This window comes from Xenopus laevis, chromosome 7L (assembly GCF_017654675.1).
Source record: "Xenopus laevis strain J_2021 chromosome 7L, Xenopus_laevis_v10.1, whole genome shotgun sequence".
Classification (NCBI taxonomy): domain Eukaryota; kingdom Metazoa; phylum Chordata; class Amphibia; order Anura; family Pipidae; genus Xenopus; species Xenopus laevis.
In genome coordinates, this window is record NC_054383.1 from 105,239,752 (window position 1) to 105,254,468 (window position 14,717).

The 14,717-nt window shown below is 36.4% G+C and overlaps 1 protein-coding gene across 11 annotated transcripts in view; it reads left to right on the forward strand.

The window, feature by feature from the left end:
- The window catches only part of LOC108696619 (calmodulin-binding transcription activator 1), a 1,211,516-nt gene that overhangs the window by 636,514 nt on the left and 560,285 nt on the right, over positions 1 to 14,717 (forward strand). For all 11 annotated transcript variants that reach the window (XM_041569427.1, XM_041569428.1, XM_041569425.1 and 8 more), the window contains exon 5: positions 10,407 to 10,478. In XM_041569427.1, the coding sequence (XP_041425361.1) occupies positions 10,407 to 10,478 (72 nt within the window). The remainder of the gene's footprint in view (positions 1 to 10,406; positions 10,479 to 14,717) is intronic.

Here is a 14,717-nt window from a genome sequence, read left to right on the forward strand (position 1 = left end):
ATATTTGGGCAAACATAAGACTTTTTATTACATACATTTTTAAAAGTTGGGGATTGGGATATGCTATGTTTGTTGTCAAAGGACCTGACCACAGCAAGATTTTCCTAGGTTACTATATAACACCTACGAAATTTCTAATTTGTTACAGGTATGGTTATCTGGAAACCTGTTATCCCGTGAGTTCTGAATTATCGAAAAGGCCTTATCCTATTTTAATCAAATAATTCTGATGGAGTTTTAAAATTGATTTCCTTTTTCTCTGAAATAAATAAACTGTACCCTGTACTTGGTCCAAGCTAAGATATAATTAATCCTTATTAAAGGAAAAACAATCCTATTGGGCTTATTGAATGTTTACATTAATTTTAAAAAGACTTATTGGGGCAGATTCACTAAAGGGTGAAGTGACTAACGCTGGCGAAAATTCGCCAGCGTGATGTAATTTCGGCACTTCGCCAATTTACTAACGGTAGCTGGCGTAATTTCGCCAAGAAGATAGATTCTGGCGCAACTTTGCACTCTAACGCCAGGCGAATTTACGGTCTGGTGAAAGAGCGTTACTACGCAAATTCACTAAGTTTTTGATTTTACTGACCCTTACCTCTATCGCCAGACTTGCCTTCGCCACCTCAGACCAGGTGAAGTGCAATAGAGTAGATAGGAGTTCCTCAAAAAAAAGTTTAACATTTTTCTAAGTCCCAAAAAACGCTGGCGTTTTTTCCTATTTAAAGGGTGATAGACTGAAAAAGATCATAAATTTTTTTTTCCGGGTATCCTCCTTCCCCCCTACATTTGCTAACATATGGCACCTAAACTATACTGTGGGCACATGTGTAGGGCATTATTATATGTGAATATATGACCTGACGAAGGGGTACGCCCCCGAAACGTTGTAACCTGTTTGGCTTGACATTAAACACAGGTAATAACCCTTGAGCAGATTACGTGTGCTGGATTAATTTTATTTCATAGGGCAGGGCATTATAACAACTTTATTTATTAAGGTTCCCTGGCCTTGTGCAGTGTAATGTATTTGCTGCAGCATATACGGCCATTGTACTTTAACTGTACGCCGTATGCTAATTAGCCAACGATAGCGTAACTTCGAACTGCTGAGCATAATTTCGCTGGCGTTCGGTATCCTGTGCGCAACTTCGGATCTTCATGAATTAGCGTTGTCCAGGTGAATTTACGCCTGGCGAAGTGTTGCGATGTGCGCGAAGCCATCGTTGGCTAATTTTAGCCTGTTAGTGAGTTTGCCCCATTGTATGAAGATCCAAATCACGGAAATATCCCTTATCCGAAAAACCCCATGTCCCCAGCACTCTGGATAACAGGTCCCATACCTGTATAAGGACTTGACACTAGGCTAGAAAAGAGGGTGCATTGATCATAAATCTGGGTGCCTTATGGGTGTCTTTTGGCATCATTAATGCATGAATTGGTACAAAACTGTCATGTGCTACCCGGGCCCTTCATATAACATCACTGATCCCAAACTCAGGCATGTATAATAAGCCAGAGTCACTACTTTTAAAAAATATCCATTGATTTTTGATGTTATCTAAAAACCAAAAGGTAATTTTGTGGAGTTAGCGCTCTGCATTCTAGTCCATGTTACCTGTTGTACCCAGATACAGTAATTCACACTAGTGATGAGCAAAATTTTTCAACTTTCGCAGCAAAAATTATGCCCATAGACTCCAATGGGTGAAAAAAATTGTTGTTTGTCCAAAAAAAGTTTGTTCCCATTGACTTCAATACATTTCAACACATTTTTGCTGTTTTGTGAATTTTCGGCTAATCGAAATGGGTCAGATTCACCCATCACTAATACACACACTAAAACGTAATAAATAAAATTGTGTTTTGTATCAAAAGCATGGCCTGTACAAATATACATAAAAATCTGAGAATCTGTCCTCAAATGTTTCCAAAAGCAATTTAGGACATATTAAATATAACTATTTTTACTTTTTGGCAACCTCATCAGATTGAGATTTATGATATTCTGTTGTATCGAATGCACAACATTTTAAAGGAGCGAAATGAATTTATGTATGTAAATGCGTCCTTCAAGTTTTACCTTTGTGACTAATAGGAATATTGATAAAACCTGAAGTTGCACAAATGCATATATATTAAGAATGAGACCGTGCTCGTTATTTCGTTATTGTGATCCATGGTTTGTAGAAGACAAGTTTTATGAGTATTTACTTTTTTTTATACTCGTAATTATTGTTTTGCTTTGGACATCAACAGCACCAACAGTTCTCTAAGTAATCTTATCACAGGCTAAAATAATTAGGCTCAATGTTTCATGTATATATATGGTTATTAGTAAACATTTCAGAAATGTTAGGCCTGTAAATAATAAATATTAGACCTTTCATAATGCTGATGCCATTCCTTAAACCACACCAGCAAAGCAACAAACATTCTTTATTTAAAGGAGAACTATTGCGAAAATTTTAATTTTATATAGGCTTCATCATACTTAAATAAATAATTTTATAAATATAATCAATCAAAAAGTCTGTGCCTTTTCTGAAAAAATCGAGTTTTTCTTCACTATCCCCCTTACAGCATCTGTTTCTCTTAATTCTGTCTTCATGCAGGAGATGGGTCTCAGATTTCCATTGACAGATTCAATATATCTTATTGGGGAACTCCTTTTCCTAGCAGCTGTATTAGAGCTCACTCAAATAACCAACTCCATTACAAACAAAATCTAACAAAATAACTGACTTTTGAACAAATCCTGCATGTAAGGAAACACAATTTCTGGTGATTTCAAAAGAGTGAGCTTTAAGACATTTAGGCAATAGCTCACCCAAAGGCTGTATTACACTTAACTGTCATTCAAAATCAGACCAACATAATGAAGAGAAAAAGATGTTGAGAGGAGAGCGAATGATAAATTGATTATTTACGAAACAGGTCAGAATTTTTAATTGGTTATATTTAGAAAATGAAGCTTCTATTCAATTTTCATTTTTGTGATAGTTCCCCTTTAAATGAAAACTAAGGTGTTGCATTGTCATGCTTCATTGTACTCTTATATGCAAGAGGATACAGCAGTCCTGTATTTGCTAATGGATTCTACCCTGTAGATTTCTCTGCTGGTTGGCGACTGCAATTGTCTTCACCAATGTTTTTCTACTAAAGCTCTAGACACAGATGAATGAGCACATTGTCACAAAAAATACTGGCAGGACAATGTCAATTTATGTTGATGACTGGCTGTTCAGGAGCATAAAGATACAGTTGCCTGTAAAACAGGCATAATGTCAAACAACTATACATTTAGAAAACTATTTTTGTATGGCTTTTTTTAAAGACTAGGCAACACCAATTCAAAGACAGATGGTTAATACAAAAGTCATTCTACATATGCTTATATTTACAAAAAAAGACAGTATCCCTACCCATAAATAAGAAATAAATCTTACTAGGGCTAAGCATAGTGAAGGTATTGTTAAACAAAAACATTGTGTTTTCTAAAGATGATCTTTAAATAAAAATGGATTATTAGCATCCTATCTTAGTCTGAGAGTAATTGACTTCAGTAGACTCTTAAGCAAGTAAGTTAAGCTTGCCATAGATGTTGAGATTTTTAAAAGATCAGATCCTGATCGTGAGACCACAATCTTCTCAGAACGATCTACGATCGTACGAATTTACCATCAACTAAAAAGACCAATTTGGCAAGAAAACAATGGGGAGCTGCCTGCTTGGCCCTGCAAATATAGATAGATTGCACTGGGACCGACAAAGATTTTTTGACCTGGCCGATCAATTTCCTGACAGATGTCAGCTGAAAAATCGTAAGATGTACGATCGTTCGAATCCCACTAACCGCACGATAATTTCGAAGGATTTGTCGGACTTCCCTAAAATCATCAGTCGTTCGGCAAGAAGAATCGTCGCGTCTATGGGGAGCTTAACACTTTTTTTAGTGACTAGCACACTTACCAATACACCCATTAAGTACGACTGAGACACAAGGCATAATAAAGAACCGTATTGGTGAAATGAAACTCTGTTCACAGGCATTCAGTACAGGTTCTCTATGTTCTCTGAAAACATGGAGATTTTTGAACTTTGGGCCTTGTGTGCAGTTAGTAACAAAATTATATAAAGCTGATGCTGTAATGTCCAAAATTCTGACGAGGTATGCCTAATGTATTATAGATATGTTGAATGGTGCCTTTACATATATCAGCTTTCTTACCTTTAAGTAAGTCCTGGCTAGTGATGGGCGAATCTCTGGTGTTTCGGTTTGTCGAAAAATTTGTAAAACTACTGAAATATTTGCAAAACGGCAAAATATTTTTGAAACTGATTTGACAAAAACATCACCCAAGTTTGATGCTCAAATGTCCAGTTTGATTTATGTGTGTCTTATGTGTGTCTAAGGTGAATGTTTTTAATTGGAAGCGCCTGATTTGACATGGAAGCTAATTTTGACAAATCACCTATTCAATTGAGTGGCCTTCAAATCCATTATGCTTTTATTGTTGCCCCTTACACATAAGGCAAGCTTTCAATACAAGCATAACCCAAAAGTAGCATTATTTGAAGACTTTGAAGAGATTGTTATTTGTATGATTGTGCCAACAATGCGGCAATATAAGAAGTAAAATTATTATGAGCATTGTCAGGCCCAAACCAGAAGAAATTTGCCAACCATGTGACAGTATTAGAAGCAAAATTATTAGAAACCTTGACAGACTCCACACCAGTAGAAATTTGCCAACATGCGGCAGTATTAGAAGTAAAATTACTAGAAGCCTTGACCAACTCCACACCAGAAGAAATTTGCCAACTATGCAGCAGTATTAGAAGTAAAATTATTAGAAGCCTTGGTAGGCCTCAACCAGAAGAAATTTGCCAAATAAAAGGTAGTATTAGAAGCAACATTATTAGACACCTTGACAGACTCCAACCAGAAGAAATTTGCCAACTATACGGCAGTATTAGAGCCAACATTATTAAAACCTTGACATACTCCACACCAGAAGAAATTTGCCAACTATGCGGCAGTAGTAGCAACAGCAGCAGCATCAGTAGTGGAAGCAACATTATAATTAGCCTTGATAGGCCTCAACCAGAATTTTTTTGCCAACAATGTGGCAGTATTAGAAGCAACATTATTAGAAGCCTTGACAGACTCCATAACAGAAGAAATTTGCCAACTATGCAGCAGTAGTAGCACCAGCAGTAGCACCAGCAGTAGATGTATCATTATCAGTAGCCTTGATAGGCATCAACCAGAAGAAATTTGCCAACCATGTGGCAGTATTAGAAGCAACATTATTAGAAGCCTTAGTAGGCCTCAACTAGAAGAAATTTGCCAACCATGTAGCAGTATTAGAAGTAACATTATAAGAAGCCTTGATAGACTCCAAAACAGAAGAAATGTTCCAACTATATGCCAGTATCAGAAGTAAAATTATTAGGAGCCTTGACAGACTCCACACCAGAAGAAATTTGCCAACCATGCAGCTGTACTGCTGCTGTTATCCTGAGCCAGCTCCTAGGGTCTGTTCATGTCATCCTCAAAGCCCTCCCCCAGACCAGACCGTGCATCATATGTGGCATTCACACCCACGTCCAGCATGCTGATGTCTGACTCCACACAAGCAGCCTGCTGCCCTACCATTAGGGGACCATGCCTAATATCCCCTACTGATGTGGTGGACTGTGCCATGTCCTCCTCATCAGACAGGAATAGGGCTATTCAGTGTTTAATTTATTTCAAAGTAGGTCTACACATACACACTGCACTTCTGTTTGTTTTATTCTGTTGTTGTAACAGTTAAAATTAAAAAAAGGTTACAACTTTTAAAAGTTTATAAACTGTGTTATGTTTTGCGGCTACAGACTATTTTTCTTTAGTGGACGAGGGGGGCAAAATGGCTCTTTTTATAGTAAAGGTTGCTGACCCCTGGGCTAGAGCCTACATACAGTGCCAAGCCCCTTTACATATTAATGCTCAAAATCACCTATGATTAAGCGCCTGTAGGTGCGAAACGCGTAGGGCGGAGTATCGATTGGTCTGTATGCCTACTTTTTTAATATTTATGATGAATAAAAAGTGATTTTTTAACTTTGAGAATTGACTGGAAATATATCTTTGAATTTTTTGAATTGAGTGCCCTTTGGAGTTGGGGGCTATATTCCAGCACTTGGCCCTTTTCACAGGCCTATTTAGACTGCAGCAGTTGAGTAGTAAAGTTTTTTTGGACTCAAAATCACTCAGCCTAGCACACTTGCCTGCCACTTTCACAACGACTGAATACATGATGGATAGAGAAAGTGAATTAATGCTGTTGAGTTAATCCCAGACATTATACTCATTCAGAGGATGGATTTTCCATGTGTTTTTAACATACAGTGTTGTATTCTTATTTTGCTGGATTTGTAAGAAATTTGAGAGCCGGGCTGAACTGCTTTGACAAGCCCTCAAGGGGAAAAACAAATATAAGCTTGTGGTTTGACTGCCCCATACTCCCCATTCGAGGAAAAGTTTACTCTTGAGAATTCCTACTTCACAGATAGAGAGTTATTTAAAGAATGACAAAAAGTAGACGTTGTAGAAAAGTTAACACTTAAAGGGGCAGTATAATCCTTTGTTAATCATAAGTTCAATACATAAGGCATTGGTTTAATAAAGAAAAAGCTTTTTTTTTTATAACTTGAGCTAACAGATCACACTAGAAGATTCAACCAAGACAGATAATTAGATATGAGTGCCCCTACACTCATGGGCCCCCTACACTCATGGGCCCCCACCCAATGTGTCAAAATTCATGCACTTGCGCTTTGATGGAGAATGTGTATTAGCCGGCTCTGGGTAGGTGTGCTAACTGCATTAATTTGAGAATTTTCCATAGCCCACTGAGAATATTAGGGCCATTCCCTCTCACAAAGGTCATGCCATTTTTTTCTAACAACATCTGGCCAGATCAGTACCATCAGAGTTAGAAATTTATCTCTTCATTATTGTTGATTATTAGGCAGCCGTGACAGTGATGTGCTCCTTACTAAAGGGAGAACACTGCACTGGCTTTCATTCTATATATACACTCTAAGGGGGTTATTTACTAAACTCCAAATGCAAAAACCACAAAAAATCTTGTTTTTTTATATAAAATCGAACTTTTAAACAATCACAAATTTTTCGGAATTCATTAAACCCCGAGGATGGAAAAATCTTTATCTAAAAATCCGGCTTCTCAGACCTGTCGAGCTTGCATATAAGTCAATCGGAGAAGTCCCAATGATTTTTTGATGTGCGCTGCGTTTCGGGCAATACTTTGAGTTTTCGGGTGAAAATTACGAAAAAATTGTTTATGAGGTCTGAAAAATTTGTGAAAGTCGTGAAACGATTTTTTCCAGCAAAGCAAATTTTCGGGAAAATGTAACAATAAATAAGCGTAAAAAACCCAAGCGGATTTGTAGCAGAAAATATTGAGATAAATTCAGACTCGGATAAATAACCCCCTAAATGTATTAGCTCCATAAAATAAACTTTGGTTTGTGATCTACTTCTTTCTTTTTCAAAGATGAACAAAAATCTTATTTTAAATGCTCTTCTGGCCAAGAAATGTTGCCAGTTGAATATGTGATTTAATCCTCCTAATATGTATATTTAATCCTAATAACATTTATAAACAAAGGAAGCACTTTGTGCAATTAAATGTAAAGATAAAATAAGCCCAGTTGGAAGGAAATATTTACCCTGAGCTGAGCAATAGAATGTTGAATGCCAGATATGATTAATGATTTTTCTGTACATTATTTGAAAAGCCAAGTTTGTTCAACTACAAGTTTGATCTGGATTGCAAGTTGAAAATCTGTAGGGAAATTGAGCTGGAGAGGAGAAAGGGCAGCAGTTCAATAAGTTCTCTGCTTATGGTAAGAAATATATGTCTGCGTTATAAATTTGTGCTGCCACCTACATGCATTACTGAAGGTCATGAGTTTACTGTTGGACACCCTAGAAATATAACTGTGGTTTAGGTAGAGCTGACAAAAGCAGTAAAGATATCAGAGGTATATTTATTATCTTTTTAAAAATCGAACACCTTTTTATTCTTCCTATTTTTTTTTCTATTTCCGTGCACAAATAACTAGTAAAATGGTAAAAGCGCATTTCTAATGCAATATTAAATGACAGCAAATTGCTTTTTCCTAATAATCTGCCTTTTCCTTACAACCCACCTACACCTAAAAAGGAGCAATTTGTTACCCTTTGGTAAAACAATTTTTGATTTTAATTCTTGAGAATCACTGTGTAGTGATGGGCGAATTTATTCGCCAGGCGCGAATTTGCGCGATTCGCCGCCAGCGAATAAATTCACGAAACGCCAGCGAAAATTCGCCCGCGTCAAAAACAATTTTTGCCATCGTTGAAAAAAACAGACGCCGGTGTCAAAAGCGAGCGCCGGCGTCAAAAAAACGGGCGCCGGCGTCAAAAAAACGGGCGCCGGCGTCAAAAACGGGCGCCGGCGTCAAAAACGGGCGCCGGCATCAAAAATGAGAAATTCGCTAATTTGTCGGCGAAGCGAAACGGCGCAAATTCGCCCATAACTATCACTGTGCATATTTGCACTGATTTATCTTATATATTATTTATAAAATTATTTATATATTACTGCCTATATTATTTATATATTACTTTGTAATAGTGTCTTACAGTTTTTGAGATATAAATGGATGAGTAGTGTGCTTTCTCAACCTAACAGTTTTCCTACTGCAAACAGTGGTTTGTTAGTAGTTCAGCACAATATCATGCTGATATCAGACAATTAGACAAGGTGAAATCTGTCAGTGAATCACAGCATGAGTGTGTTGGTGTCGGTTACAGTTGTTTTTTGGTTGCAAACTATCACAGCTAAATCCTGAAATATATATAAAGAACTGTAAGAAAAGAAGAAATATTTATAAAACTGTAGTGGAAGATTTTTGCATTTGCCACTAGACTTATAATTTTGACTGTTCCCCTTTAAAGAGACATTGACTCATTTATGGGCAAACTTTGACTTTTCAAGCAATTTAATATGTTTATTTCCTATCATAAATGAAGCAAGGGCAGGGTTGGAAGGGCATTTGCCCTGGATCCCAAATTATTTTTGGCCTGAGCAATGATATATTACTTCCCATTAATGGATATGCAATGCTTTATGAAAGCAAATTGTTTTTCAGAGGCAAAGTTATTATTTTTTAAATATAAATCTTAACCCTATGGCAATGGCAAAGTTGCCCTCATTTACCAAATAACCTTCAGCACAAAAATACGATTGAGAGCAATATATGCAAAGTCATACTACCTATCAGGTTATCGTTCTGCATGTCTATTTGTCACAGTTGCACAATGGGTCCCATGACATTGCATTTAATTAGTACATTTTATCATGGCAGCTACATTGCATTGTGTTGTGGCAAGCATAATTTAATTTATTTTATATTCTCATAACCAAGTCACTACATGTTATCATTACACTAGATAAGGAAATGAGCTAGACCTTAACTTAAAAGGTCAGATGTATGTAATTATAAGACCATATAAAGTAATAATGACAATTACTAGACCTTTCTGATTGAAAGAGAAAGGCCAAGACAGCATAATTTGTATGGAAGATAGGCAAATTTATTCACCAGGCATGGATTTGCGGTGAATTTCCGCATTTCACTACCTGCAATTTTTTTCGTGAAACTGCTGCTAAAATTTGCCGAAAGAAAAATTTGATGCAACAAAAATTTTGCACATCAAAATATGTTGGTGCCCATTGACTTTAATGCATTTGGACAAAAAAGTCGCACGTGTAAAAAATTTGTGCATCAAAATGATTTTGACGCCCATTAACTTTAATGTGTTTTGCAATTTTTTTGCAGTTTCACGATTTCTTTGAATTTTTTGGCAAAGTAAAAATTTTAAGAGGTTTTTGTTTCAGAAAGACCATCTTCTCCAAGACATAATGAATGAAAGCAAAAAACAAGTTTTGTAACTTGATAACTTGTGTATCAGTGTAATATGTTACGGCAGTGCATTTTTTTCCATTTTAAAAGAGATTGGTGAACATGTCCATGCTGTCTGTAAAGGTCCGGCTACATATAATATGCAGCCAGGCAATCAAATGTCCATCAAGAACTGAAGACCACAAATGTCCATCACAAACTAATGTTTTGGAGCTACTATGAGTTGTTCAACCAAAAAATATTGAGAAGGACATATTAAATTCAGTACATATACTTTTAATAAAGACTGAGCTAATACTGTCTCACATTTTTTAATAATGAATATTAATATTATTATTAATTCATGGGTTACAGAACTAATTGAGATTGTGTCACTAGTTGACATTGTTCAACTTATCCTCTCTTGTTTGTTCTTCCAGTGTCTCTATGGCTGTTATGTCCACTCCTCCATCATACCAACTTTCCACAGAAGGTGTTATTGGCTTCTTCAGGTAAGGCTAATGGTTCACTTACTTTCTGCTCAATTTTGTTGGTCATTTTAAAGATGCTGGCATACATATGTCAACTATGGTAGCTCCATGCCATCAGTGAAAGATTCAGGAGTTTGATATGGTATTTAGGGTTTTTGATGTGGTTTTAGGATAGATGCCAGTTTAGTGTGGATTGGGACATTCCATCTGATAAAATCAGAATATGTCACCACAAGTTGATCTTACCATTGTAGGTACATTGATTGTTGTGAACTACATCTCCCGGTGGACTTGAGAAGCCATGCACAGACAAAGGTTGTAGTTCACAGCACCTAGAATGGTTGAGCTCCTGATTGCTTCTTGCCTTTATGGTACCCAGGCATTTGGGTGTTTGTATATCCTTTAGCAAGTTATGATTGATAAAGTGAACAGATACAGTGATACACAACGTGCTTATGAAAATGATTTTAAATAAGTGGTGATACTACCTTTGGAAGAATTACATAATATTTGTGAGCATTTTAATTTATCAGTGACAAACTATTCTCTGAAACATATTCTAGTGTGTCTATAATTAATACTGTGTATCAGAATCAGTTTAGGCTGTGATGATTTCCTGTACAAGATAAGTACGTTTTCCACTGTATGGCAGAGCTACCAAAGTGGGGGATCCTGATGCAAAAGACTTGTGATCTATATTGTTATGTTGGTTCATGCAGAAGCTCAGTATAATGATCAAGTTTACTATTTTCTGAGAACTAAAACACTGTATGGAAGGTATTGTAGAATATTTTAATGTAATAATGGCCAAGCACTCATTTTGGAGCTGATGTCTGCCATGAACATTCAATTTTGATAAAGAATTTGCACCAGGTTTACCCACTTACTAATAATCAAATCAGTTGGTTACGGCTGTGGTTTTGATGCTATATATGAAAATCACATAAAGGTTATATATTGATTGTTCTGGTTATCTTAAAGAGGATATGTGCCCTATTCAAAAATAAAGTTTATCCTTCATTTAGGCATAACTCAAACAGTGGAATATTTGGCCATACTGCTTGTTTGCTGCTCCTCGAAATAAGTAATAACAAAAGTGCAATTAGTGTTTGCAGTGTTTATCGATAGAGATTGGCATCTAAATGGCACCAGCAGTATGTTGGTATGTAGGTTTAAGAATAACAATATTATGTTTTGGAGTTCAGAGTACAAGGGTGTAGTGATGGGCGAATTTATTCGCCAGGTGCGAATTCGCAGCAAATTTGCGCGATTTGCCACCAGCGAATAAATTCACGAAACGGCCGCGAAAATTTGCGGCAAAAATTTGCTGGCGTCAAAATTTCTTTTTTTTCCGAAAAAACGGGCGCCGGCACGTTTTGCGAATTTTTCACCGAAGCGAAACGTCGCAAATTCGACCCATCACTACAAGGGTGTGTGTGCTTTGCAGTGAACCCAGGTCCTGACATATTATCTGTACTAAAATATTCTATGCCTTTGACCTTTTCTTTTGAAAGGAAAGTAAATGGAAGGTAAACTTAATTCTAGGGCATATTTCCAATATGCTTCATTTAGGGTGTTATATGAAGTAGAATGATGTCTAATTTTAAAAGGAAAGCAATAACCAAAAACAAAGGCTTCATTATTTTTTTTAAAAAATGCAACAGAGTTCATTTTGATATCTTCAGTATCAAAGTCATGCTTTTAGTGAGCAGCTACATAGTCCTGTTTCCCAATCTAAGGAAAATGGCAGAACTTTTTTATTGCCCTTTAATATGAGTTGCTCATGTCATGCAACTCTAAAGACAGAATCTAAACCCACTTTAGACACATTAAATTATAGTTGACCACTCAGGTGATTAGAGCAGGGTTGTTACAACAGAAACATTGGGGACAGAAATTAATGGGGAGCCCTTGGAATAAAAAGGACCCAATGGGAGTCAATTTCATTATATATGTGCAAATCATCTCATCTATCCCAAAGTTCAAGACCCTAAAAGGTTTTGTTGTTGGGAATTGTAACTTCTAGTGGCTACAGTTCATCTGACTAAGACGTTGAATATGTCAGTTTGCAAACATTACAAAAAAAATCTTTATTTTTGGTAATACTTTCCTTTAATCTGATACTCTTAGTGACTATGCTCTGTTTGAAAAAAATCCTAATAAAAGTTTTCTGGTTGTTAGTAAATGTTCTTTGCCAAGGTTTGTTTCTTGAATAGACTTTGATCACATATTTGTTTTATCAAGCACCATGCTTTGTATTAGAGATGTAATGCAGAAACAAATGCTTGTAGAGAAAGCAAGCTTTAACAAGAGCCAACTCATGATGAGCAGTACGCTAGAGGCACACATTCTCACTGTCTCACTTTTGAGGTATCGGAGTATAAAGTTCAAAGAAATCTGTACATGATCCAGATGTAGTACTTGTATTGCTTTGCTAGATCAAATGTTTCAACCTGTAGGTGTGTGTGTGTGTGTGTTTAGTGATAGCAGATCGATAGATAGGTCTTCTTCTTGTCTCTTGTCACTGTCCTATAAAAATGCACATTAAGGGGGTTGTTTACTAAAATTCTAATTTATCTCATATTTTATTAAAAAAAAGTCACAACCAAACTTCCATGCCAGATTTTAGCTTTATTTATTAGTAAAAAAACTTGATTTAATTGGATCACGGAAAAACTATATAAAATTGAGTAAAAACCTGAATCACTTGAATTTTTTGAGCTTTTGCCCGAAAACCCCAAAAAAAACTTTCGGGGCTAAACCCAGCTCAGACCATAAACTTGAGATATGTGCCTCTCCCATTGACTTATACAGTACCTTGACAGGTCTGAGATGGCAGATTTTCAGATTCTGTTTTTTTCTTGAATTTTTCAAGATTTTAGCATTCAAATGTACAGTAATAACCCCCTAAGAGTGAGGCTTGTACCAAAGCTTTGCTGTGTGTTCAAAGACTTTCTTTCAGTCCAAAAATCTCCATTATTCTGATTCACTTTTCCCAGGATTACCTGGATATGGCAAAAGTAGATATGTACAACTCCCAACATCCCCAAGAAGCTCTGAATGCTATTTATTGTAAATAAACAACAGCTAGGTACAATTACAAATTAGATATCTTTGGTCTACTGTATATATCTATCTATGGTGTATAGTAAAATAACCACCCACAACCAATGATCAATAAGAAACAAGGAAGCAGACAAGAGATTGCATGACACTTAGGGGGTTATTTATCAAAGTACGAATTTATCTCAATATTTTCTGCTACAAACTCTGATCAAACCCACTCAGGTTTTTAACGTTTATTTATTATCACATTTTCCTGAAAATTTACTTTGCGGGGAAAACTCAGATTTTCGCGTTTTTTCTTTTCGGATCTTTTTTATCCGCTATTCACGTTTTTTTCAGTAAATTTCACCCTAAAACTCTTAATACTTTGGGGTATTGCACGAAACCCAGCGCGCCTCAAAAAGTCATTGGGACTTCTCCCATTGACTTATATGCAACCTCGACAGATCTGAGTTGCCAGATTTTCAGATTTGGACTTTTCCATCCTCAGTTTAAAAAATTCCGAAAATTTTAAAAGTCAGATTTATAAAAAAAAATCACAAATTCTTCGTGATTTTTGCATTCGGAGTTTAGTAAATAACCCCCTTATACTATGGGAACTTATACAGGTTAAACAACAGGAGGAGGATAACTCTCTTGATAAAGGGAGGGTTACTTTGAATTCTGCAGTAATCATGCTCTACTGCGATGGTCCACACTATTATTATACTGTGTGAAATAGAACCCATACCAATTGATTATCAGAAACACACATGTTCTAGTCAATGACAAGTTCTTGCTTTCTACTTTCCAGCCATCTCAGATTTCCATAGTAATACACAATTCTTTGTTCTAGTAAGGGGCCGATTCACTAACTTCGAGTGAAGGATTCGAAGATAAAACACTTCGAATTTCGAAGGATTTTTTTGGGCTACTTCGACCATCGAATGGGCTACTTCGACCTTCGACTACGACTTTGAATCGAAAGGATTCGTAGTAAAAATCGTTCGACTATTCGACTATTCGATAGTCTCTTTAAAAAAAACTTCGACCCCCTAGTTCGCCATCTAAAAGCTACCGAAGTCAATGTTAGCCTATGGGGAGGGTCCCCATAGGCTTGGCTAACTTTTTTTGATCGAAGGATATTCCTTCGATCGTTGGATTTAAATCCTTCGAATCGTTCCATTCGAAGGATTTAATCGTTCGATCAAAGGA